This window comes from Gymnodraco acuticeps, unplaced genomic scaffold, assembly GCF_902827175.1.
Source record: "Gymnodraco acuticeps unplaced genomic scaffold, fGymAcu1.1, whole genome shotgun sequence".
NCBI classification, from domain to species: Eukaryota; Metazoa; Chordata; class Actinopteri; order Perciformes; family Bathydraconidae; genus Gymnodraco; species Gymnodraco acuticeps.
Genome location: NW_022990981.1, coordinates 1,273,057 through 1,297,481, shown reverse-complemented (window position 1 = coordinate 1,297,481; position 24,425 = coordinate 1,273,057). Strand labels below are relative to the sequence as shown.

The window sequence follows — 24,425 nt, the reverse complement described above, 5'->3', positions numbered from 1 at the left end:
TAAGCGGTGGGGGGTCCAGCAGCACACACAGCCCCCCCTCACACAGCCCCCCTTTTCCCAGCCCGCACTTCCCCCTAACCTTCCCCAGCAGTCCGGACATCTGGCATTAACACAGCCTCCACGGTATGACAGACAAACTCAGCAGGAGCAGAACGCTCAACAAAGTGGATTTAATAGAAGATAGTGGTGCCAGGAAGATATAGGATCAGATTCACAGCATTTCCCCATTCAAACAGCAACAATTCGCCTTTCCAATAACCCGCGTGAAGATCCGATTATGCCCGTTGATTTTAGTGGTACGGCTGTAGATATTTTGATTGACAGCGGAGCCACCTTGTCTGCCGTGCGTACTAAGGAGAAAGTGTGTGAAGCAACCAATACATTTGTCACAACTATCGGTGTTGCGGGAATTCTATGTCCGAACCCATTTCAGAGACCACTAATGTTTCAATTAATGGATCAAACGTGCAACACTCTTTCATTATTTCAGATGGAAGTCCTATTAATTTAATGGGCAGGGACTTACTATGTAAATTACAGGCAACAATACATTGCACTTCAGACGGATTGTTTTTGACAATTCCTGACAGTAAGGTCTATCAGGCTGTCCAATTCATTCAATCATCGCGAGACAACCTTTATTGTTGGTCATTTCCAGATTTCAACATGATTTCTGTTTTCTCCACAACAGGGATTCAGAAGATTGCTAGCATTTCTCCGGTTTGTGCGTCTTTAATGTCTCTTATGCGACCTGTGTTGAATTGTCATTGCATAGCTGCCTTTAATCCGTCAGATGACTACGCGCGATCAGTAAGAGGTTTTTGCAACAAATCAGATCGGTTGATGAGTGAACAATATTTATTCATCGGCCGACAAGGATGTGCATTACCACTAAGGCTGACACAATCACAACACGGCTATCATGTTGAAGAAACCCTCCCCTACATAACGGTGGCTGTTACGCCAGGCAGTAACCCAAAGGAGGTGGGGGCCATGGCAGCCCGCTGCCAGGTCCAGCTGGAAGCCTCACTTTCCCCTCTCTCACACACACACACACAGGCACCTAACGTAATTAACTTTGGAGAGGAGCATTTCCTGCTGCGTCTCGCGGAGCCGATTGCTCTTCCCCAAAGCACCTTCCTTCATTTACAACCGAACCCCCCCACAGAGTATGGCCCCCCCTCAGATTTTTCAGAAGTCCCGGCTACATTATGGGCAAAACACAAGAATCATGTGGGTTTTGTTGCCTCAGCGCCTCCACATCGAGTAACACTTAAAGCCAACGCCAGATTGCCAGCTATCAGACAGTACAATTTGCCCCATAGAGCCATTTTGGGGATTGAAGGAGTAATCCAATCTTTGCTTGATCAGGGCGTGTTAATTTACACAACAAGTCCCTGTAATACTCCAATGCTACCCATACCTAAACACAATCGCCCTGATGAGTGGCGCTTTGTCCAGGATTTGCAAGCTATTAATGCTATTGTCATTCCGACAGCTCCAATTGTGCCGGACACCAATTCGATTTTAGCTTCTCTGCCCCCGGACTCTAAGTACTACACAGTGATTGATTTATGTTCAGCATTTTTCTCTGTTCCTCTGCATCCAGACAGCCAGTATCTGTTTGCATTTACTTTTAAAGGTAAACAAATCACATACACGCACCTCCCACAGGGGTTTGTTGAATCTCCGACAGTGTATGCAGCAGCTGTGAGGAGAGATCTGGACACTTTGGTCCTGACAGGAGGTAGTACCTTGCTTCAGTACGCAGATGACCTGTTGTTAGCTTCTCCCAATAAAGACGCCTGTCGCATCGACTCCATTCTGCTCATGAAAAGACTTTCTGAATGCGGACACAGAGCATCCCTGGCCAAGTTGCAATACTGCCAGACTGAGGTCACGTATTTGGGTCACATTCTGAGGGATGGACACCGTCTCCTCTCGCCAGCAAGGATTTGTCTGTTGAACAAAGTACCACCACCTCGCACAAAGAAGGACATGCTTTCCTTCTTGGGCATGGCAAATTATTGCAGACACTGGATTTTTGAGTACGCTGCGATGGATTCTGTCCTGCGTGCTGCCACTCTGCAGGCTGCCCCTAACATTGTTCAATGGTCTGAGGACATGCACACAGCTTTTCAGGACTTAAAGCAGGCCCTCACATCTGCTCCTGCCCTGGGGCTCCCTGACTACCATCAACCTTTTCATCTACACGTCCATGAGAAGGGGGGCTTTGCAGCGGGCATCTTGGTGCAGAAGCATGGCTCTAATTTCCGGCCTGTTGCATACTACTCATCTCGACTCTCCCCTGTGGTGCTTGGTATGCCTTCATGCCTACGGGCTGTGGCCGCAGTTGCGATAGTTGTAAAACAATCCTCTCCCATTGTACTGGCCAGTGACTGTGTAGTACATGTCCCACATGCAGTTTTGCATATTCTGAACACCTCTGCTACTCAGCATATGACGGCAGCAAGGCGATCTGGTTATGAAGCGGTAATTCTTTCAAGTCCACACATCACTCTTAAACGTCCCCCCCCCCTAAACCCAGCAACACTGGTGCCAATTCCAGATTTTGAAATAACACATGACTGCGTCACAACGATTGACATGTCTTCCTCCCCCAGAGCTGATATGTTGCAAACTCCTATCCCTAATTCAGATATGATTCTATACACAGACGGGTCTGCGAGCAGGCCGTCTGACACAGTACACTTAGCAGGCTACGCTGTTGTGAATGACTGGGAAGTTTTAGAAAGCCGGGCCTTGCCAAATGGCACGTCAGCTCAGGCTGCAGAGTTGTATGCTCTGCTCAGGGCGTGTATTTTGGCTCAAGGTAGAGTTGCAACCATTTTCACAGACTCCAGGTATGCATTTGGTGTGTGCCATGATTTTGGTGTCTTGTGGAAAATGCGCGGTTTCTTAACATCGGCTGGTAAACCTATTCAACATCATGCGTTAGTAGCTGAGCTATTAGACGCTATCCTGCTCCCTGCACAGCTAGCAGTAGTTAAATGTGCTGCTCACACAAATTCTAATGATCCTATTTCGCATGGAAATGCGTTAGCCGACACCGCGGCTAAACAAGCAGCAGTTTCCTCCTCTTCTATGGTGCTCCAATGCCCCTCGACACAACCCGCAGAAACCATTTGTTTGCCTTCCTTTAATGATGTCGCGGACATGCAAGCCCGCGCTGATGTTAGGGAGAAAGATTTATGGCTAAGACGAGGTTGTACACTTGACGCTGAGTCCAGCTTGTGGCTCCACCCAGACGGCCGGATGGTCTGTCCCCGTTCATTCCTCCATGTTTTGGCACATGTTGCACATGGCAAATCACATGTAGGAAAAGGAGGGATGAATGGGATTATAAAGTCACAATGGTTTGCTCCAGGCATTACACTAGCTACACAGACCCTTGTAGATAGATGCATGATATGCCAGCAGACAAGAAGAATAAGTGGTCCAGTTCAGCATGAACATTTACCGCCCCCCTCGGGGCCCTTTGTAAATATGCAAATTGACTTTTCGCACATGCCACCATGCCAAGGATTCAAATATATTTTGGTAATAGTGTGCCAGTTCTCCAAATGGGTAGAGGCCTACCCTACCAGAAAAGAAGACGCCAGAACAGTTGTAAAGTGTCTTCTCAAAGATGTTGTCCCTAGATTTGGTGTTCCAGCAGGGATTAACAGTGACAGAGGTCCAGCATTCATTTCTAAGATAACCCAGAGTCTAGCTACAGTGTTAGGGTTCAAATGGCAATTGCATGTTCCCTATCATCCACAGAGCTCAGGTCAGGTTGAGAGAATGAACTTGACTATAAAGGAAAAACTCACTAAAACAATGTTGACCACAGGACTAAAATGGGTAGACGCGCTGCCGCTAGTTCTGTGCTCAATCAGAAACTCACCAAATGCAACGACAGGGCTCAGCCCACACAAAGTATTGATGGGAAGGCCAATGTTCACAGGATCTAGTCCTCCAGTAATGCCCCACAGACTCACTCTTTTGTGGACAGAGGATTACATGACTAACTATGTCAAATATCTAACTGACATGTTGAGAAAGTTTCACAGGCAGGTGGCTGACAGGCTCCCCCAGCCTGGTGAGGAGCCCACCCACCCTTTTCAGATTGGTGATAATGTACTAATCAAATCGCTTGAAAAAGATTATTTGTCTCCCAGGTAAAAAGGTCCTTTCCAGGTATTAATAGTGACCAGAACAGCCCTGAGAGTACAAGGTAGAGCGGAGTGGATTCACGCTTCAAGATGTCGTCTCTCTCCTCTACCGGATGCTGGCGTGTGAAGGCAGTCACCATCATCGTCATTCTGGGTTTACTGTACCTGGCCAAGAACGCCCTGCTAGATGAAGCTGTGAAAATCCCAACGACAGGTGGCGAGGGACCTCGCCCGTCTGAGGGAGAAAATAAGGTGCTCTTATCTAAGAGCGCAGACGACTTGACCACTCAGGGTCCAGGCCCTGAGGGCAAAACAACACCAACGGGCAAAGCAGTGCCTAGCGACAAGGACAGGTTGTATCCAAACACCACACAGACATTCAGTATGGTGCAAGAGACACAAAGAGAGAGAAAAGGAGGGAGAATAAGGAGGATTGTCTCCCTCCCTGATCATAAGTCAGAGACTATTGCCTTTAACTGCCCAAGTTCAATATGTGACTCATCTAACTGTATTATTGTGTTTCCTGTGTCCTCAGTTTACCCAACATGGGAGATATATCCAAAAAGCCAGTACGCTTGGTTCAGGTTCGTACCAGAGGGGGTAAGGATGGCTCTTAACACCATCGAAGAAATGCCCCCAGAACTGTGGTGTAGCACGGTAGAACAGTTCGAGACACTGATAAGGAATGAGGTAAAATGTACAGTGCGGAAGCCAGATTACCGCGTTCCCAATCTAGGTGATACTGCATGCACATTTACTGGACCAAATAGCAAAACAAATGTTCCATCTACTCCACTTAAACAATCAGGAGGCGAGGTAGATTCTTCAAAAAAGGCCTTAATTACTCCTTTTAAACAAACTAAAACTAATTATGCAGTAAGTTTAATGTTAGACTACGCACATGAACGTAATGTTAGCAACTGTTGGTTGTGCCAAAATATGCCAGAATCAATGCATTCTCCTATGTTTAGCCCAATTCCTTTCACAAAAGCTGATTACGGTTTAGTAAACTGGAATGACATAGCATCTAGAATTAGCGATGAGGCTGAGGATTGTTATACTCCTTCCTACCCCATAGACTCTGAAAAACCTTTACAGTACAAGGGCTTAGTCTCTCTCATTGTTGATACAGTAAATAAAGATTACCTGCCTGACGGTTTCAAACGTTTGATGTTTTTAAAACTAATATATATGAAGAAATACGTTAACCTAGCTTTTGAATATAGATTCCAGTTAGCTCTAGCTCAGACTAATTGTTCAGCTAACTTTACAAGTCCAACATGTACAATGCAACCACACACACCCGCTTTGTTAGTTGAAGCTTTGGTAACAGTTGTGCCCTGGTTTGGCTCTAGAACAGTGGACTCCGTTGAGGTTAAAATACATGACTGTACGCAGCCAATACCCTTAGGCAAGCCCCCTACACGTGACTGCTCAGTATATGTTCCCCCAATTGTTGTGCATGAATGGAAGAATGTGTCCATCTGTTTCCAGAATGCAGTAGGATCTCACACCTCTCCTGATGTGGGACACAGCGACTGTAACGCCATAGTGAGAGTAAATTTAGCCAGAATTCCCCTCCCACAGAGAGTTTACTTAGTTTGTGGGGACCGGGCCTATGGCTGTGTGCCATATGATGTTTTTTATGGTACCTGTTATCTAGCCTACCTAATCCCTTTAATCCGTAAAGTAGAGGCTACTGAGATTGCAGCAATACTTCCCTCTCTACACAGGAACAGCAGGTCAATTACACAAGGACAACAGATAGCTAGCCTATTCTTGCCTTGGTACGGTATTTATGTTACTCAGCAGGAAATTGTCGCATTGTCTAAAGTGGTAGAACATCATTTAAATGTATCCAACACAGCGATGTTAGCTGAACACAAAGAATTGCAGGAAGTTAGGACAGTAGCACTACAGAATCGTATGGCGCTTGACCTCCTCTTAGCTGCCCAAGGAGGAACATGCAAGGTGATAGGAAGTGAGTGCTGTTCTTTCATATCTGATGCCACACCTGAAGTTATGGACATGGCTCAGGATACTGCCAGGGGAATAAAATAATTGCATGAAACTCATGGGTTTACATTTGGGGAATTAAGTGGAACTTTTGGATCTTGGGGAGCGGGGCTGGTTAAATTTGTTGTTACTGTTTCAGTGTTTATCTTGGTTGTGCTGATCCTAGTGATCTGTTTGATCACTGTGGTTAAATTAGCCATACGAAGGGTTGCCAAGACTGCCCTCCAGGCCCCACAAAGGCTAGTTGGACATTCGACTGTAAAGGACACAATATCAATGTACAATGCCGAGCTTCCGGACCCCTGGGTCTCCATCGTGATCTCTGACCCGTGGGTACCTCCATTCAGCGATTGAGATGTTGTTTAAAGTTGATATTCTGAATAAAGAACAGATGTTTTGATAATTGATTACAGTTGATACACTGGATTAAAGGACAAATGTCTGATTTTTCCTTTGCAGGTTGTTATACAAATAAAATGTCTGATTTTCCTTTTCAGATTTTGAACAAATGTATTTGAATTAAATAAATGTATTACTAAGTGCCTTACTCTTGAATAAAGCGTAATGAAGTAAACGTAAAGTAATGTTAAAGATTGAGGACACTGTAACTTTACAGATTACAGATTGATCGATTCATCACTGTGAATTTATACCTTAAACTAGGAACCTTAGCTGGATCTCTCATGATTCTGATTTATACCTCAATTGGATTTCTCATAATCCTAAATTATACCTCAATTGATTTTTTATAATCCTAAATTCTAATTGTGTTTTTAATAAGTAATTGCCTTAAAGTAAATCTTTGAGATGTAAGCTGATTTAGAATTTGTGTTTGATGAATGAGATTAACTGAGTGATAAATGATAAAAGATCTTATTTTTGAAACATATATTTTGCTGTAATATTTTGTATCCTATGTGTTTATTATTGTGCCTTTTGACAAAAGATGCCAAGCACTGAAGAGAGATGATTTTTATTATGATTGACTGTGTTCAATCATGGTGATTGAAATGTTTTCAATCTTGTTCTACTTTTTAATGTAATGAATGTATCTGAGCCCACCCAACTCTGAAGACGCCTATTGATTTTAAGTATTGACTGAAATATTCTTAGACTAATGTTAATTGGTTATCAATAGATTGATAAAAAGAGTGAATCTGTAAGAGAATATTTTAATCTGATCTGTTTATAGAGCTTCTTATTGTTTCTTAGAATCTGTGATACTGCAAACATCTGCTTGTAGTCACTCAAGGACTCCTCTGTAAATTGAGGTCACAGGTCAAACGCTTCTCCTATATCCGTGGGGGAGGGTTGAGACCTAGCTGCATCTCTTTGAGACAAGGAGATTATTGTCTCGCATTTAATAGCTAATTAGGTATACGCGGGCTTTCTGTGGGCCGGCCTCTCCTCGTGTAGCAGCGATGTTTGTGGCTTTGGGGGCAGAGATAAGCAAGGTGGACCACGGGACGGTGGGAAACTAAGATGATCTCCCGGCCGTATGTAATTAATGTACTGTGATCAATAAACTCTCAGTGCTTTGGCTAATCGACGTTCCAGACTCCTTCATTCTACCTCAACATTGCAACAACAGAAGTTTACCTTCACATTTACAATCCATTAAAAAAAACATGATGCACTATTCCTCCCAGGTTCAGTGTCGTATGGACATTTTACATTCTTACATTTACATTTGAGATGAGCTGAGAAAAGTCACAATTGCATTTCTGTTTGTGACAAAAAGAATGTACATTTCCCATTTTCAGCGTATCTTTCAAAGAAATTCTGAATTTTAATAAAGATTTGAAAAATATGTATTTTCTGCATTTACTTCATTAAATCAAGAACACATGCTTTTTTCTATCGAGTCTTACAGTTGATCCACTGTCACATTCAAGTTGTTCCGTTGAGCCTAAATCCTCCCTAGCATCAGCACCATGTGTGAGGCCGGTCCATGGTAATGTGCTCGGGGTTTCTGCTGATTTGCAGAGCTGTGGATTAAGGAGCGGTGTTTAAAAGTGCCTCCCGTCTTTTGTTTTCCTTCATCCTCCTCCTCCTCGCTGCAGACCGCCACGATGACCCAGAAGGTGGTGCTCATCACAGGCTGCCTGCGTCGAGAAAGATGAGAAGAAAAGGTTCATGGGTAAAATGTCCACATTTAAGACCAGCTTTGTCTAAACTTGCAATAACTGTATGTTTTACTGTGACTGTACTGTAACTGATGCTTGTGTAATACAGGCACCATTTGTAAGGTGTCTGTATTGCACATTGTGTTGCAATTGCATTAACAGAAACTGAATTTAAAGCAAAAGGACTTACATGGTTGTTCAAATACTAACTTTTAATAGTACACCATTTTGAGCTTTTTATGCACCTTAAAGGTTTGTATTCTAACTGTGTCAATTTAAATATAATATTATTTTTGAGATATTAAGGAGCAGGGTATTTCAGTATTTATAGCTATACTCTCGCTACCTTTATTGAAAGTTTGATTAGATATATAATGTTATAAAATCAAGATTATGGCATTACAAGTAATTTATAATAATGTTATTTGTTAGTTACATGGCTGCAAAAAAATGTGAGAGGCCCTTAAAGGTAGGGTAGGTAAGAATGGAGAAATCAGCTCGAGTGCACTAGAATTTGAAAATACACAACCGAAAAAAATATGCCCCTTCCTTCAGACTTCCTTACAGAGCCCCTCCTCCATGACCAATGAGGGCACGAGATAAGTTTGTGCACAGATGGAAGGCTGACAGGCAGGTAGGCCATCCAGTTATTTTAGCCGGGCCGGCTCAGATGATTGGTCGTGCTTTTTACAGTACTACGGCTTCCACAGATGACATTTTTTTTATGTCAAAGCACTTAATATTCATTGCTATTGGGATGTTAAGAGCATTCCATGGAATATAACAAAAAGTGTTTCTGAAATAAATTACATACCCCACCTTTAAGGTAAATCACCACTAATTATTTAGCAGTGCAGAGACTGTTTGTCTTTGATGGTAACATTTTAGATTTTTTAGCCTCTGAAACTTCGGCACCAATTCTAACATCTCTTTTCAAAGACTGGTTTCTTTGGATAATCCTCACATCTCACTTTCAAGTCATAATTGGAATGTTGAAGTTGAGTTTAATAAGAGCTGACAATTTGTCAATGCAGGCCCTCCCCTCCCTGCACGCCTCACCTCGCGGAGGTTCACGTGCTCCACTAGCACCCCACTCCTCTTGCAGTGTTAATGAGTACAATTAACTGTACAATTAATGGGCTTTTCCGTGGCCCATGCCCCTTCCTTCTACCAATAATCATCCAGACAAGAAAATGACTTAACTGAAAACATATGAGGTAAGTAAACAACAAAACTTTTGGCAAATATGCTATTAGGAGTAAGTTAAATCTTGTGATAGTAGATGCACTGGCCCGCCAATGTTGAAGAAGTGTCTGATGCATCCTTGTAAACTTTACTCAAAGTTTGAAATGACTGTTTGTTTGTAGTCTATGCCACCATGAGGAACCTGGGAGCCTGTAGCCCCGGACAATTCTCCCTCAATAATATAATACATTAACCGTGCTTTACGTGAATCTCATCATGACACAAGAGAGGACGGTAGGACTGTAATTTCCCGCGTTCAGTGAATGCAACAGAGGCATGACACCAGACCAATCAGAGAGTTGCATGGAAATAAACGTGTGCTTGTGTCATTCAAGCTCGGCTCTGTGTGTGTGGCAATAGCGCATTTAGTGTGATAGAGAGAGAGAGAGGGAGGGAGAGAGAGAGAGAGAGAGAGAGAGAGAGAGAGAGAGAGAGAGAGAGAGAGAGAGAGAGAGAGAGAGAGAGAGAGAGAGAGAGAGAGAGAGAGAGAGAGAGAGAGAGAGAGAGAGAGAGGAGAGGAGAGAGAAGGGAGAGAGGAGAGAGGGAGAGAGAGGGAGAGAGGGAGAGAGAGGGACCGGTGCCAGCAGGGACCGTGTTGTTAGCATCTGGTTAGCTAGCTGCACTAACGGACATAAGGAGCTGTTTGTTCCACAACAAGCTGGAGGAGTCCTCTCCTCTCAGACTGAGAGGCTCAGGTGAGCTAAAGGACTCTGAGTGTTTAGATAGTTAACTTTAGTCTAAATTATCTCAGTGGGTCTCAAACGGTTTGGTCACAAATTATTCAAAAGATTATTTCCGCGGCACACCTTCATATGATCATTATAGTTATAAAAAAAATAAGAGAATAAAGGAAAAACAGTTATGAAATACTATATGGCAGTAAAACAAGAATACAGTTTGAAAGGGGAGCGATTTGTAAAATATCCATAAAGAAAAAGAAAATCTGTTTACAGTTGTGTTTCATCTGGGTGTTGAGAGATGTATCCATAGATCTCTTAATGTTGCTGTGACGGGGTTATATTTGTCCGTATGAAAACATAGGCTTAGTCGGTTGAATTAAGCTCCAAAACTTTAATTATGACAGCAACAAAAAAAGATATACTGTTTGACAAAAGCAAAACAGCACAACTTAAACAAACAAAATAAAAGTCACCAAATCAGGCCGTCCATCACTCATGGAGAGTAAACATGCTCTGGCTGTTGCCTTCACTGCAACAATCTCCCGAACACATCCCAGCTGTTGCCTTCACTGCAACAACCTCCCGAGTGAACCCTTCCAGGGCCAAACCCCGTCCCTTTTGAACCCATAGCCCCTCCCCACAGGCTTACCGTCAACAGGTTACACAATCAACTCAAAACCACATTGTCAACATAAAGATCTGACCCAAACATAAACAGGTTAACTACCTCTTAACACAATCATTCCCCATAATTAACAAACGCAAAATAAATAATAAATTGCATGGTTCATGACATCCTATTTAAATCACGGAAGTGATGCGCCTCCGTCTTTTCCACATTCCCTTTGCTGGGGAGACGGCGGCCACACGACGAACGGAAGAGAGCAGGACATGTTTGGTGTGTGTGTGCGTCGGCTGTCAGTGGCGGAGCGAGTCACTCTGTGATCTGCTCCGTCACAGTTGCTCTCAAAGTGCACCAGATTGATGCATCCCCCCGGACCCCCCTAGAGGAGGTGAGGTCCGCCCCCCACTCATAAAAAAATAGCACTTTACCCCCTGCCTATATGCCATGAGCTGATTATCGAGCTTTCATTGTAACAGTCGCGGTTGTACTGTGTGTGTGCATGTGGGGAGTGTTGCAGTAAAAAATTCCACTGTAGCGCCTGCCGCCACTGTGGGTTAAGCCCCGAATGTTTTCGGATCCAGGCGACGCCCCTGGGTGAGGCCCTGGTGGAGGCAGCAGGCCGGAGTCTGGGCCGGACCCTGGCCATCAAACCCAGGAGAGACCAGGAGGCGGAGTCGCAGTCTTACACGCTTCTCTGCGCTCTCTCCTAGGCAGTCATCCATAGGAATCCCGAACCCAATAAAATACCCAATATTAACGATGTGTGTGTCTGCCCAAGGACAATTTAAGGTAAAACCTAATAGAGGTGTCATACATAATAACCTAATAAAAGTAAATGTAACAACTACTACAGTGCAACAAAACAGGAAGATTAAATGTGGTCTCTTAAACATAAGATCTCTAGCATCTAAAGCAATATTGGTAAATGATTTAATATCAGATTATAATATTGATATATGCTGTCTCACTGAAACTTGGTTGAGACATGAAGAATATGTCAGCATAAATGAGGCCACTCCACCCAGCCATATCATTTCAATACTCATATTGCCCGAGGCACGGGCCGAGGAGGTGGAGTTGCAGCAATCTTTGACTCAAGTTTACTTATCAATACTAAACCAAAATTAAATTATACCTTTGAAAGTCTCGTTTTTAGACTTACGCATCCGACCTGGAAAACTTTGCAGCCAATCTTATTTGTTACAGTGTACCGTGCACCAGGTCCTTATTCAGAATTCTTATCTGAATTCTCTGAGTTTTTATCAACTTTGGTTCTTAAAACAGATAAAGTAATTATCGTAGGTGACTTTAATATTCATGTTGACGATGATAAAAATAGCCTTACTGTTGCATTTAACTCTATATTAGATTCTGTTGGTTTTCGTCAGAGTGTAAATAAACCAAACCACTGCTATAATCACACTCTCGACCTTGTTCTGACTTATGGTATTGAAATTGAGCAACTATTAGTCGAACCGCATAATCCTGCTTTATCCGACCATTTCTTAGTAACTTTTGAAGTACTGTTACGAGACTACAAAGCATTAGTCAAAAGCTCCTGCAGCAGAAACCTATCTGTTAGTGCTATAGCCAAATTTAAGGAAGAGATTCCACCAATACTTAACTCGATAGCATGTCTGCATGTAAGGGAGGAAACTTATACAAAATGTACACCACCCCAAATTGATCATGTTGTTGATAGTGCTACAGATGCGCTGTGAATAAAATTAGACTCTGTTGCTCCTTTGAAAAAGAAGAAAATAAAACAACATAGATTAGCTCCATGGCATAATGCCGAAACCCGCAAAATAAAGCAAAAGTCGAGACATCTTGAAAGGATATGGCGTTCCACTAAACTTGAAAAATCTCGTTTAATTTGGCATATTACTCTCAATGAATATAAGAAAGCACTGCGTAAAGCGAGAGCAGCCTACTACTCTTCATTAATAGATGAGAATAAGAATAATGCAAGATTTATTTTCAGCACTGTAGCCAGGCTGACAGAGAGCCACAGCTCGATTGAGCCTTCTATTCCCATAGCACTCAGTAGTAATGATTTTATGTGCTTTTTTAATGATACAATTGTTACTCTTAGAAACAAAATTAATGACCTCTTGCCTTTGACCAGTATAGTGTTATCAACAGCTCCCGGAAACGTAAGTTCTAATATTACACTAGATAGTAAACTAGAATGCTTTTCAGCCATAAACCTTGAACAATTAAATTCAATGATTCTCTCTTCTAAACCATCAACGTGTATGTTAGACCCAATTCCAACTAAGCTGTTGAAGGAAGTTTTTCCATTAATTAGCACTTCTTTATTAAATATTATGAATATGTCTTTATTATCAGGCTATGTTCCACAATCATTCAAAGTATACAAATGCCAGCAGAAGAGAAGGAAATAAACAGGGTTGGGTCAGATTACATTGAAATTAATAAATTCCATTACTGAGTGATTACTTTTGGCTTACTTCGAAACATGTACACAGCCACGAAAAATTTGAGTTCTACAAATATTCATTTATTTTCTTCAATGTCTCCAATTTGTTTCAATCAAAACGCCAGCAAATGTATCTGTACCGCTTTTCATGAGTTATTAAATTAGTTCTCGTTTTTTTTTGACAAATGTAAAGACTGTTAAGCTTCTAATTAAGTTATCGTTGACTAATCAAATCAAATCAAGTTTTATTTATATAGCACATTTATAAACGATTTTTGGTCAAGCCAAAGTGCTGTACATATAATAAAAATAGCCTACAGTAGAGACACTTTACAGCAAATACAACAGCACAGATTGTTCAGAATATCAGTATGAGAAAAACGACACCCTCTATCCTTAGACCCTCACATTGTAGAAGGAAAAACTTCCAGAGAAAACCCCACAGTTTAAGGGGGAAAAATGGGAGAAACCTCAGGGAGAGCAACAGAGGAGGGATCCCTCTCCCAGGACGGACAGACGTGCAATAGATGCCGTGTGTAAATCCAAGAGATAATACATTTTACAGCATATAGACCGGATGTTAGGAAATGCATGTGTCTGTAATAAGAAGATGAGTGACTATTGCCACTATAGTCTAATTGCACTTATTTCCTATGTTATCCGGTCTGATTATAGTTACCATTGTGATAGTAAATCAATACCTTTACTATAGTAATGTTTCCTTTCGGAATATTTGGAATGCAGGGGGATGTTCTGGCCAAACCTGGCAAAACAAACAATTATGCACCTACAAATTCCATTAAACTTGGATTAAGCTGAGACATTCAGTATGGCAGGAGTATTGAGATTAAAATGCCACTGTCATTATATAAAAAAGACCAGCATCCAACAAGAAATATTTACACACTGTAGCAAACACAAGAACAAATACTATTTCATTGCATAAAATACAACATCAAGAGAAACCACACTATTCTGTTAATACGGAAGGGAAAGTACCTCAACACTTTACTGTGAGGACTCTAAGGGCAAACAGCAGGCAAGATAAACTGTGCAATTATCAACAGCCTGGTTTATCTAAAATAGGCCTAATCTAGATAACATCTCCCTGCACAAACCCTTGTTCCACACTCCCGTCAGGCGGTGGCAGTCTTGCCTCTGGGATGGTTTGTCAGATGCCAATAAATACTCACGAAGAAGAAATAGTATCCGGCATTGACGTTGTATCCGGTTAAAAAGCTAACGTTACCCAGCATACAAAATGTTCAATTAACTGCTTAACGCTTTACGATTGCTTGACATGTTTGACCCACTAGATCGATGCATAGAACAGTAGCCTGCAGTGTTATTGCCACTTTATTTTAGTAGTTGTCTCTACCCAGTCAACTATTTAGTTAGACCTGGCCGGGGCAGTTCATTGTTAGCATAGCATTAGCCATGCTCTCAGACTCCGCTTTCGCTTGTCTTCTGGGTTACGGCTTTCTTGCGACAGGGACCACAGCTACTAGCTAGCTAGACTAGCTAGGCATTTTCTCCCCCAGTATTAACGTTTTATGCGTTCTTTTATTTTTGTTTCAACGTTTCTCGGACCTTTTAATTATCTGTCACATTCCGTGTAACAGCTGTGCAGAAACTGCACCCCGTTAAATTCGCTCTTTAGCTTAGCAAGATAGCCAACCGGCTAACTTTGAGGAAACGATTTATTTTCTTGATGACATTTCAATTCATGTTGACGTTGCCTTGACAAGGCCACTACACTCCAGAAACTCAAGGAAACCTGCATTTGACTGCTAGCGTTTTTACTTTTCAGTCAAGAGGTTTCATTTAGCTGGTTTGTGTTTTTGTTCGCCTGCCACGATGGCTTCTTCCTCTGGAAACGACGACGACCTCACCATCCCCAGAGCAGCTATCAACAAGATGATCAAGGAAGTTCTCCCTAACGTCCGAGTGGCTAACGACGCCAGGGAGCTGGTGGTTAACTGCTGCACCGAGTTCATACACCTCATATCCTCAGAAGCCAATGAAATATGCAACAAGTCCGACAAGAAGACCATCTCTCCTGAGCATGTCATCAACGGTGAGTCCTGCTCTGTCTCTGCACATCAACATCTGTCTACTCTGTATTGATGTACACAAGAGGGTGTGTGTGTCTCCCTGTCTTGCATTTTAAACCACAGAGTAATCATTTCGCTTTCGTCTCGTTTTCACACCACAGCCCTAGAGAGCCTTGGTTTCGCATCATACATCACGGAGGTGAAGGACGTCCTGCAGGAGTGTAAAACTGTGGCTCTGAAGAGGAGGAAGGCCAGCTCTCGACTGGAGAACCTGGGGATCCCGGAGGAAGAGCTGCTCAGACAACAGCAGGAACTGTTTGCCAAGGTAGGATTCAAAATCCATGCTGTGGATCTCCACTTTATTGTGCATGGTCCAATGTAGATCTGGGGTAGGAAATAAGTGTATGGTTTAATGCAATATGTTTCAATGCCTGCAGTAACATTGATAACATGTGTTATATTGTAAGATTACTATCTTAGTGTTTACACACTAAGATATTAATCTTACAATATCAAGAGGAAATGCATAAGACAGTATGTGATAAAAGCCAAACATATGTAGAAGAGGTGTGGTCATATGCTGTCTTTACATAATTGAGACGCATATCTATATTTACAACTGAACATGTTGAAGTATTATGGTATATATGTGCAGTCGCTCTTTTAGTGACATATAGAAGTCCAGTCTTTAGGTGAGGTTCACCTTTCACAAGAAATGTAACAACATGTTAGGGCGATGTAAAGACATTTTTTGTTTTTATATCCTGCGAGAAACGCTTAACGAGGCCTGATGCTAAGGTTTGCATATTGTCATCAGCAAAGCTACTTTCCATGCAACCCGTCCCCTCGCACAGCTGGTTGCCCTCTAATAACATGGGAGAATATACACAATTCTGCTTAGTGTATAATATAGGACTGCACCAGCTTTTATGGAGGTATGAAGCTTTTGAATGACTGCCATCACTGTCAAATCTAATAAAAACAGTTCAACAAAAACATTTATTTAAGGACAGAAGTCACCCTAGAAACAACATTAATTGAATATAACAAGTAATTGCAAACAGTAAAAAGGCTATAAAAAGAGTTTTTTGGAAAGCCTCACACCAACAAATACTGATGGAAACAGAATATTTGGTTACATAAAATGTTGATAATGATTACATGTTTATTTTTTAATACATTTATATTTGGGATTTAGCAAGTTATTGTAATGTTTGGATCATACGAGTCCTAAACTATTTAGTTAATAATATCCCCATTGTGATTCTTTGTTATCCCCTAATCACTCAGCAGTGTCCTCTTGTCTCATGCCTCTGTGCTCCTCAGGCACGGCAGCAGCAGGCGGAGCTCGCCCAGCAGGAGTGGCTCCAGATGCAGCAGGCGGCCCAGCAGGCGCAGATGGCGGCTGCATCCGCCAGCGCCGCCCAGCAGGCCGGGTCATCTCAGGATGAAGACGATGAGGAAGACATGTGAACCCAGGATGCCGTTCTACACATCTGAACTCCTTCCTGGGACAGCGGCGGCACCCTAATCCCCCCCCAGTGCTGTCGTCGGCAGAGACGTGAGGCGGGTCAGTCGCCGCTGTACATCAGTGCAACATGGATAATGCACATTGGAATGAACACTGAAAAGAGAAATGAAGGGGGATTCCAAGATTGCCACACATTCAGACACCATGATGATTTGGACTGAGAGGTGTGAATGAAGTGTTAAATCAGTCTCATCTCCTCTACTTGTTCCCTTCTTCTGTTGAATTATTTCTGGATATTATGTTGTGCGTTGTAGATTTCTGGATGTGTTGTGGAAACAGAAGGAAGACATTGCCTGGGATATGTCAGTGATTGTTGGTGATAATGCAGAAAAGTGTTTCTCTCCTTCAGGTACTGCACCAGATAGCTTGATTATGTTATCAGTTGTACTTAATCACTTTTGGTGGTGTAGGAGAACTGCTTTTGAATGGTTTGAGAGCAGTGGATTTCTCCGATCATGTGGTTTGATGGTCACTTGGCAGAAAGTGTTTCTTTATTGGTTCAAAAGAGGTTAATTTGAGGGGTTGTGAATATAGGATTTATTTTGGTTAAATAGAGAAATGAAATTGTCATGGGTTAATTTTTAGGCCATTAAGATAACTTTATGTTGCTTTACTTTCTACCTTGAACCACCCACAGTATTGCTACAGAGCTACACCTTTCAGAAACGGTATATTTTTGTCTCATACAACCAAAGATAGACTAACAGCCGGAGGTAGTGTTTTTTTAAAGGTGTAGGTGCTACTGTGATTCTCGCTGCTGGCTCCAGGTCAGTATAAACAATGTTAAGGATTATTAACATATGACTCTGTAAGATGCTTTGATATCCAGGCTGAATTTGTTATTTCCCCTCTCTCCGGGTGCAGTATGAAACATTTGCATTGTGACTGTGGTCAATCCTCAGTGTAAAGACAAGTGACGTTGATGTGATACACATTCACTCACCTATGCTACAAAGTTGTATTCTTTAAGCAATAAAGGAATCACGTTTTATAGACAATTGTTTTGTGTTCTAATCATACGAAACCTTATCAAACCTCCCCCTCTCCCCTCTGCTCTCACTCTGGCTCCACAGAGGATCAGTGTGTGTGAGCAGGTAGACGAGCAGCAGAGCAGCTCTTAGCCTTCAGGGACGGCAGGCACGCGCTTCACCAAATACTCTTTCAAATGTCAGGAGCAGTAATAGAGAACATGAGCACTAAGAAATTGTTTTTCTTGGGATTTTTTATTCTTGGTTTCCAAGTTCTTTCCATCATGGTTGGGGCATTAATTGGTAAGTGAGATGTATTGCTTGTTTATTTAAATGTTGTAAGAAGAAATTGTACAGAAATCATGTTTAAAATACAATTCTTGTTTCGTTTTGGTGATAAATTAGTCAGCGGTTGTACAATTGAGGGAATTCAGGATATCGCACTTTAATTCATAACATTGTGGCATTCAAAATGGGAATAAAATAATAGCTATCACAACTGTGATATTTCCACGGTTAAATTCTTACATTATTTTCTTTTGTATCGCAAGTTATCTAAAATGTTACATTTAAACACTTTTGGTGAATTTACAGTACAGTAGAAGAAAGTTACAGACAAAGCTATTTGACAAAATGAGTACAATAAACACCAAATGTCCGCAAGTCTCTGACATATTATTCCACTTTCCCATAGCTCCCAGTCCCACCAGTGCCATTCGCTACTTGGCCACTAAATGTATAAATCGCAATAGGGTGCATGGCTGGCTCATGCCGTGGGGATCGAACCGTTGCCAGCAGGTCAATAGTTTTGACGAGCCTCTGGCAAAAACACTGGATGCCAACGACATCGTTTTCGCTGTGCACATACCCCTCCCCAACACCCAGATGAGCCCCTGGTTCCAGTTCATGCTGGCTGTTCTGCAGTTTGACATTGCATTTAAAATGATCAATCAGATTGGTAAGTTATCAGAAATGAAAATAGTACAGATCCATGCCATCATATCTTGTGGTGAATGAAGTCGACTCGTCTCCCTGTCTGCCTAGAAGAGGACGTCATCATCACTATTGATGCTGGCCTGGCACACAGGGATGATCTGAAATCTGAGTGGACCACAGCGCGCCACTCAGTGGAGCAGAGGCCCCTCAGGTGCACGTTTTCAGTCCCTAAGGTAAACCTGAACGTCTGCTTTAAAGGTCTCCTATCATTCAAAATGCACTTTGTACTCTGCCAAAAATAGTAAGCTCTCTAGTTGACCAACGACATATCAGTGATACGGTTACAAATAGTAAAGGTCTCCTATCATGCAAAATGCACTTTTTGACGTCTTTTATACATACGTGTCCCCGGTGTGTCAGTAGACTCACAACGTGTCAGAAAACAAGACCCTCTCTCTTTTTCTCCGTACCCAAATCTCTAAAAACGGGGGAACAACGGAGCGGATCCAGATTTGCTGCCGATATGAAGTACTATCTGAAATGTGGGCTGGCAACACCTATCAGAATGCGTGACGTTTTGGACGTAATATGGTCTTTGTTTACATTAACACTCAGTAGCCTACTGGAGAGAATTTTGTAAAGAAGCCAGATATAAAAGGAACTCACCCGAACTCACCCGCAAGAGAAAAAGCATTTGAGCTGCATAACGTTTCAGAAATAATCCTTTATGTGGTTTGGAACATGATATGGTGTTTAATCATGGCAGCTTTTAGCTGTATCTGGGTAGAATTCTCCTGCAGGAGCTATCATCTCCACTCATTTTTTATTTATTTTTATTTTATTAAAGCTACGGACCCAGAATCAGCACTTCTCTAACAGGGCTGAAATAGAGGTGGGTGGGTGGGTGATCTATTTGGTATTTTGAGCAAAACACTTCATAGACATGTTTTTTATATATCTGAGACCTATAATATATGCCTACAAATATTATAATAGGAGATCTTTAAATACCAGCAAATCATTATTTCTGCCTGGTGACCTGTAAGAATATATTGTTTTGCAGACTTATGAAAACGAAGGACGCTTTTATCACTGTGACCCCATACCAATCATGCAACTGGGAAGTGTGGCCCACAAATATTTCTTGATCAACCTTCGCTTGCCGGTAAATGACACAGTAAATGTTGGAATTGGAGAAATAAAAGACATCAATCTCGTGGTGAGTTTAGTTCTTATAATTAAACTGACATGTTTGGTTTGAGTTAAATCTTGAATCTTACATGTGTTGCATTCAAACATTTGATGTCCCTCTTCTCTCAGGGCATCCACCAGAATGGAGGTTTTACTAAAGTGTGGATCAGCATGAAGACAGTGTTCACTCCCTGGATATTGGTGGCATCCGTTTGGTACTGGCACAGGATCGGTCTCCTGGCGAGACCTCCAGTCCTTCTGGAAAAGTATGAGCCAATGTCAAAGTAGCCTTGATGTATTTATATCAAACTAACTGCTGTTACATTGTAACATTATGGACAGTCATGTTAGGAGTATTTCTAAATGGAACCCAAACGTCTTCAATATTAAGGCAGTAACACCTTATGGTAAAAAAAAAACACTGTCTTAAAAATAAATGTAATAAAAAATAACATTATGAGAAGTGATGTTGTTAAACGTAAAATTATCATAGTAGATGTCACTAGGAAAAATATCATTAAATACCCCAAAAATACTTTCAAAAGACATGTCTACAATAATATAAAAATGAAATCCAAAAAGACGTGATAAAAAAAAACAGATTATAACAATTAGTTGAGTTTCATTTAATTATTTTAAATTGTATTGGTAAATTGGTCAACATTTTTTTTTATATTGAACACCACCCCTGTCGCTTCAGATATTGTATGGCAGACTGAAAAAGGGTGATATAACACGGCTCTAGTGCTCTAATGTTGAAACTGAGTGCAAGCCAGGCCAGGCTATTGAGTCACTCAGTGCAGATTTAAAACCACAGGTAAACCATCACATGCTGTCTAGTAGTATGTTCTGCTCTGGGGGGCATTTTGAGAGCATGGGAAAGGAACATGTCATGAATCATGAAGTGCATGAACAGCCAGGTAGAAGCAGGTCAACACTGCCTGCAGCAGAAGGTCACTTATTGTAAAGAGCAGATGTAAGTCAGTACATTTGCCTTGCACAGGGTGATTCTGGCTCTGGGCGTCTCCATGACGATCCTGAATGTTCCGGTGGAGTGGCTGTCTCTGGGCTGTGATTGGACCTGGATGCTGCTGTTAGAAGACGCTCAACAGGGCGTCTTCTACACCACTCTCTTCTGTTTCTGGATCATCTTCTGTGGTGAACACCTCATGGTTAGCCCCTTCTTCTTCTCTGCTGCACTTGTTTTCAATACTTTCTTGCCAGGCATGACATTTCCTTTCATGACAATCCCTGCAGGACCAGAGTCAGAGGAACCGTCTGTCGGCGTACTGGTGGCAGGTCGGGCTGGTGATGTTCGGCTCATCCATTCTCCTCGCATTTGACCTGAGTGAAAGGTGATGAATTTGGATAATATCTCTTGTGTTCTGGTATTATCTTTCTTCGAATATTAATGTGCTTTTTAATATAAAGGGGGATTCATTTGAACAACCCTTTCTACAGTGTTTGGGCATCAGAAATCGGGACGAATATTTCAGTATCCTTCTCTTATTTATACTTCACATATTTATAAGAACCATCTTAACCGCTGTGCCTCACATTAATAAAGTTAGTCTGATTTATCACTAATCATTTAAGGTCAAAAATGTCACCGTCACAAAACCACCATATTATATATACAATTATTTTCCACTTTCACAGAGTTCAATCTTCTAACCAACATCAATCCTGACCCTAACTACCAAATATTCATTAATTTCTTCAAAATGTAAATCCTTTTAATACTAGTACCTTAACATAGTTTCACTGTCATTTTTTTAGGTGGGAAAAAACACATATACCGTAATGATAATTATGATGAGGCACATCAAACTCATCATACTGTAGAAATAATTTAACTGGAAAGTTTGGAAACCAGAAAAATCATCTAAATGATGAGAAAATAACCCAACCTGGGCCCTAATTTGATAACCCATTATAATAAATTGCATATTTAAATTCTGTACTGAGTTTTAAATGTATGGTTCCAATCGGTTTTATTTCAGTTTTTGTCATCAAGGTTCATAGTGTCTGTATTTTTGCTGCACTCTTTATAATAAACTCATTATCGAAGCTGAGGTTGAACTATCTAAATTATGAAAAAACAAACTCACCCCCTTGCCATCATTTGTGCCAAAATAATGAAATATTTTTCAATATAAAAGCCTTTGAGGTAAACGTGGGTTAAATGTGTTCCCCTCTGTCACCCAGGCTTTTCCTTGACTGTCCTCACAGATAACCTTCATCCTCATGGCAGGGACTTCTGTTTGTCTGTATTTCCTCTCTTTGTGTGGCATGGTGCGTTGTGTGTTCAGGAACATTGGCGGGAAGATACAGCAACTTCCTGCAATGCCCGAGGCTAGGAGACTGCGATATAAGGTCTGTCCAGCTCAATTTCATATCTGAAAACAAATAGGTAAAACCATATGTTGGCTGTTTTTCCATTTTGTGCTGGTTTTACAGGGTATGATCTTCAGGTTCAAGTTTTTGATGCTGGTAACTCTAGCATGTGCAGCCATGACGGTTATCTTCTTCATCCTCAATCAAGTAAGTGATGCTCCTCAAATGATCAATATCACTATTGTTTGTGCTGTTAACGATGATTCTAAATGTTCTGTGTTTCACCAGGTTAGTGATGGGCACTGGCTCTGGGGGGCCTACACACTGCAGGTCCACAGTGCTTTCCTCACAGGAGTCTACGGCATGTGGAACCTGTATGTTTTCACCATCATCTTCCTCTATGCACCCTCTCACAAGCACAAAAGAAACATTTCAGGAGACATTCAACAAACAGGTGTGTCATTTATTATTTATTAGAAATCCAGTTCTCAATTAAAAAAATAAATAAAAACAATAACACAGACATTTATTTATCTTTCCTAAAACAAACCTGCGTGTCAATACAGTGTTCTATTTGATTGATTTAGTTTGTGTTTGATTTATCACAAATCTGTTTTTAATCAAAGACCTATTTCAAATAATGTATGTAATTCTTTCTTAGTATACACATAGCGTTATTTAGTTACGTGACGTCAGTGGTTCCCAACCGGGGGTTTGGGGACCCCTAGGGCTACTTGATTATTGACTACATTTTATATAAATTCTCATAATCCTGATGTCCTGCCCCCAGAACTATCAGAGCTTATGAAAGACAAGCAAGCTCAAGTGTCTCATTCAAAGCTCCAGTCTTAACAAAAGATGTTGAAACTGCTAGAAGTGAGTCTTAATATTATTATTTTTCACTGACAAAATGTGTAAATGTCAAGTTTAAAAGCAATTGTATTAAGGGTGAGTAATACAAGTGATATTCATTTGAGGAGCAGTTGGGTTAATAACGCTTACGAGGGTTTAACACAAGAACATATTTAGGTGAATAATTACAGATGAGTGAGGGGGTTCTTTGACCAGCTCAAGGACACGAGACAAAAGAAGTTGGGAACCACTGACTCACGTCATCAAATGAAGTCACAAAATAAACATACTTATTTGAATACTACGCATGATCTTTGACTAAATGTAACAAAGTCGGTTTGTTGTTTTTTTGGATGTTTTTTTTACATTTACAATGACAACGGTTTTCCCAGAAAAAAACGAGTTTCCCTCGCAACATCATCGAGAATGAAGTTTCCTACAACTTTTAGGGGACAGGGTTGACATGCCAGACGTTGAAACGTTTGTCTCTAATTATGTTACCTATATATAGATTTACTGGAGAAGCCAGAGAGCCAGGAGACCCAGCTGAACGGTGGAGAGCCGGGGCCCACAGAGACATACAGGATCACGGGGAAGGTGGCGCAGGAATAACAGCGGGGAACTTCATATATTCGATTTCATTATAATTTTGCATGAGCAGTGCAATTTCAGCAGATGAAGCATGTGCACTAAGTGGAGATTGAACTGTGGTAGGTTGGATCACTGTAACTCTATTTACAGGAGTTAACAGGATACTGATTACATTTGTTCTCTGGGGGCAAAACTGAACTATGCTAAGGGTAAATAAACTTGGGGACGGGGTGAACATTTGAGTTGTATGAGATATCATTTCCTAGAGATATATAACAAATAAATAAAGATACAACCTCATTTAAATGATGACGACTTCAGGGCCCAACAATGTCTTTGTGAACACTACAACATGCTTAAACATGTCTGGGTAATAAAAGTATTTGGAAATGAATTTGTATTTCTATTGATATTTGTCTTAAGAGAGCGTTAATTGATGTGTACTTGTTTCAATTGTATAGGTAATATATTGTTCCTAAATAAGTATTGAAAAATATTGAGGCTTGTATTCACTTTAGTTTATATTAACACAATTGTAATAAAATAAGTTTAGCATTGGCAGTCTGAATTCAATCTAAAGGTATCATCTATATTTCATTGAATATGTCATAGTAAATACTATCCAACTTCTATATTGTGTTAGCTAGCTGTAATT

At 41.2% G+C, this 24,425-nt stretch overlaps 2 protein-coding genes across 2 annotated transcripts; both read left to right on the top strand.

Moving 5' to 3' along the window:
- Nucleotides 1–14,509: 14,509 nt before the first annotated feature.
- dr1 (down-regulator of transcription 1) lies at nucleotides 14,510–17,893 on the top strand. The gene is made up of 3 exons (XM_034235736.1): nucleotides 14,510–15,387; nucleotides 15,526–15,689; nucleotides 16,691–17,893. Exons 1-3 carry the CDS (start codon nucleotides 15,168–15,170, stop codon nucleotides 16,835–16,837), a joined length of 531 nt encoding a protein of 176 aa, XP_034091627.1. The 5' UTR covers nucleotides 14,510–15,167; the 3' UTR covers nucleotides 16,838–17,893.
- Nucleotides 17,894–18,060: 167 nt separating this feature from the next.
- On the top strand, nucleotides 18,061–23,791 carry LOC117559084 (protein wntless homolog). Its single transcript, XM_034235735.1, has 12 exons — nucleotides 18,061–18,166; nucleotides 18,558–18,821; nucleotides 18,908–19,032; nucleotides 19,863–20,018; nucleotides 20,120–20,256; nucleotides 20,994–21,162; nucleotides 21,248–21,345; nucleotides 21,422–21,485; nucleotides 22,223–22,366; nucleotides 22,451–22,534; nucleotides 22,616–22,781; nucleotides 23,691–23,791. The coding sequence occupies exons 1-12, from the start codon at nucleotides 18,061–18,063 to the stop codon at nucleotides 23,789–23,791; spliced, it is 1,614 nt and encodes a 537-aa protein (XP_034091626.1).
- The last annotated feature ends 634 nt before the right edge of the window (nucleotides 23,792–24,425 follow it).